We start from the raw sequence: 1,723 nt of genomic DNA, 5'->3' as shown, positions 1-1,723 counted from the left end.
ATTCCTGACAAGACTAATATGCTTCTATTATGTTCTGAGTTATGACACCTCTTTCATTTCTCAGCTCAAAGACCTGCTTTTCATGGTACATCTGTATTAAAGTAACTGGTTTTCACAATTACTGCTCTTAAGGGTTTTTCATAAGGTGTGTTGATAATGAGTTTCAATACACATCTTAAGCTCCACCATACTTAAAAGTTGCTCAGTTGTGCTGAGCATCTATATACTTGGATAGATCGTTTTGTTCTTAGATGCAGGGTGGATTCTTAAATGGTTACAGCCCATGCAGAGCACTTCTGCACCATGAGCTCAATTCCTCCAAACTGCAGGAGCCAGCCATGAGACTTCCTTTTACCTCACTCATTTGTCCTCCCTCTCTTGCTGGTCCACTGTGTAGTCTTGTACATAAAGCTGTTGCTGATAAAGCCAAACACCAATAACCGACAGGTTGTTCCTTTATTGCAGGGCGAAGACAGCACTCCAGCAGTATCTTGCATGATCAAAGACTGATTCTATGGACACCCCTCATGTCTACTTAAGGAATAGCAGGAGATATTCCTGACTCCTTATATTTGCACAAGTCACCTTGGGCTGCGTTTTTCTCAGGTGCAGGGAGCTGCTTTGCAGAAACAGTTTAAATGATCAGGTCTCCAGTGCACTTGAGAATTTTCTTGAGGTAGTTTCTTTACTCAGAGGACTCTTGGGGGGTTGTTTTGGGGTTTTGGGTTTTGGTTTTTTTTTTTTTCCTGAGCTACCTGGACTTTCGGATAGAACAATCAGTCATCACTTTCCTTTTGGGCCTACAATTTTCTGCTTTTGCTGCAGCCTGTGTGTGTGGATGTGTGTGGATGTGCCTGAGTGTGTGCTTGGGTGAATGTGTGCGAGTGTGAGACCTGTTTTGTTTTTCCTTTTTTTTTGTGTGTGTGTGAAAATCTTTTTCTACAGGTTTTCAAGGATTAACCATTGTTTTGCTGTACGAATACTTCAATGAATTATATACAGTTTGAATGAAATGTTATTTAAAAAGAAAAACCAAACTGTTGTATCCCATAAAGTTTATTTTGAATTTTGAACAGATGAATGTTTTTAAGTAAAATATATATGCATTTCTGAACTTCAGCTTAACTTACGTTATACTTCCTTTTTAAAGAGAAAAGTAGAGTGAGACAGTAGACCCTAAATTATAAGCAGCGCATTCTGTACTGATGAGGTCCAAGAGGTTGTTACCACCATACAAGGTCACCTGGTACTGATGACATGCTCAAATCCATGGAATGGGTGAATTGGGTTGTTTTGGGTTTCTTTGGTTTTTAGAAGAAAAGCTCATACTTCAGAGTTAGCATGGCTGTTGACTTGTCTAGAAAGGAACAGGTGGCTGCAATACCAGCAGGCATAAGCTATTGCTTTAGTAGCCAAGAACTTGCTCAGATAATTGCTGAAAGTTTGGCTTATTTCACTGGTGATAAGTTTTTGCTAATCACCAATATCAATAGAACAAACACTATATTGCAGAAGTTGTACTTTCAAGAGACCAGAAGGAGCTGGCAAGCAGTGATTAAGGGATTGCTTTTGTTCTGCATCCTTTCCCACCAGACACAGTGAAGTGACTTACAGATTATTTCCACGAGAGATCAGCTGGGTGCATTAAGTTGGGGAAGGGATGGAAAAATTGAGTTTGGTGGTTTGGTTTTTGGGGGTTTGGGTTTTGTTTTGTTTTAGTTCA

At 39.7% G+C, this 1,723-nt stretch overlaps 1 protein-coding gene across 1 annotated transcript in view; it reads left to right on the top strand.

The window, feature by feature from the left end:
- The window catches only part of ARMC8 (armadillo repeat containing 8), a gene marked incomplete at its 5' end in the record, with an annotated part of 66,491 nt that extends 65,373 nt beyond the window's left edge, over positions 1–1,118 (top strand). Inside the window, one exon of the mRNA XM_010015993.1 lies at positions 466–1,118. Coding sequence (XP_010014295.1) covers positions 466–499 — 34 coding nt within the window. The remainder of the gene's footprint in view (positions 1–465) is intronic.
- Positions 1,119–1,723: the final 605 nt, after the last annotated feature.

The sequence above is a fragment of the Nestor notabilis genome, unplaced genomic scaffold, assembly GCF_000696875.1.
Source record: "Nestor notabilis isolate BGI_N333 unplaced genomic scaffold, ASM69687v1 scaffold16136, whole genome shotgun sequence".
Lineage (NCBI taxonomy): Eukaryota > Metazoa > Chordata > Aves > Psittaciformes > Psittacidae > Nestor > Nestor notabilis.
This window is presented reverse-complemented; position numbering and strand designations above follow the sequence as displayed.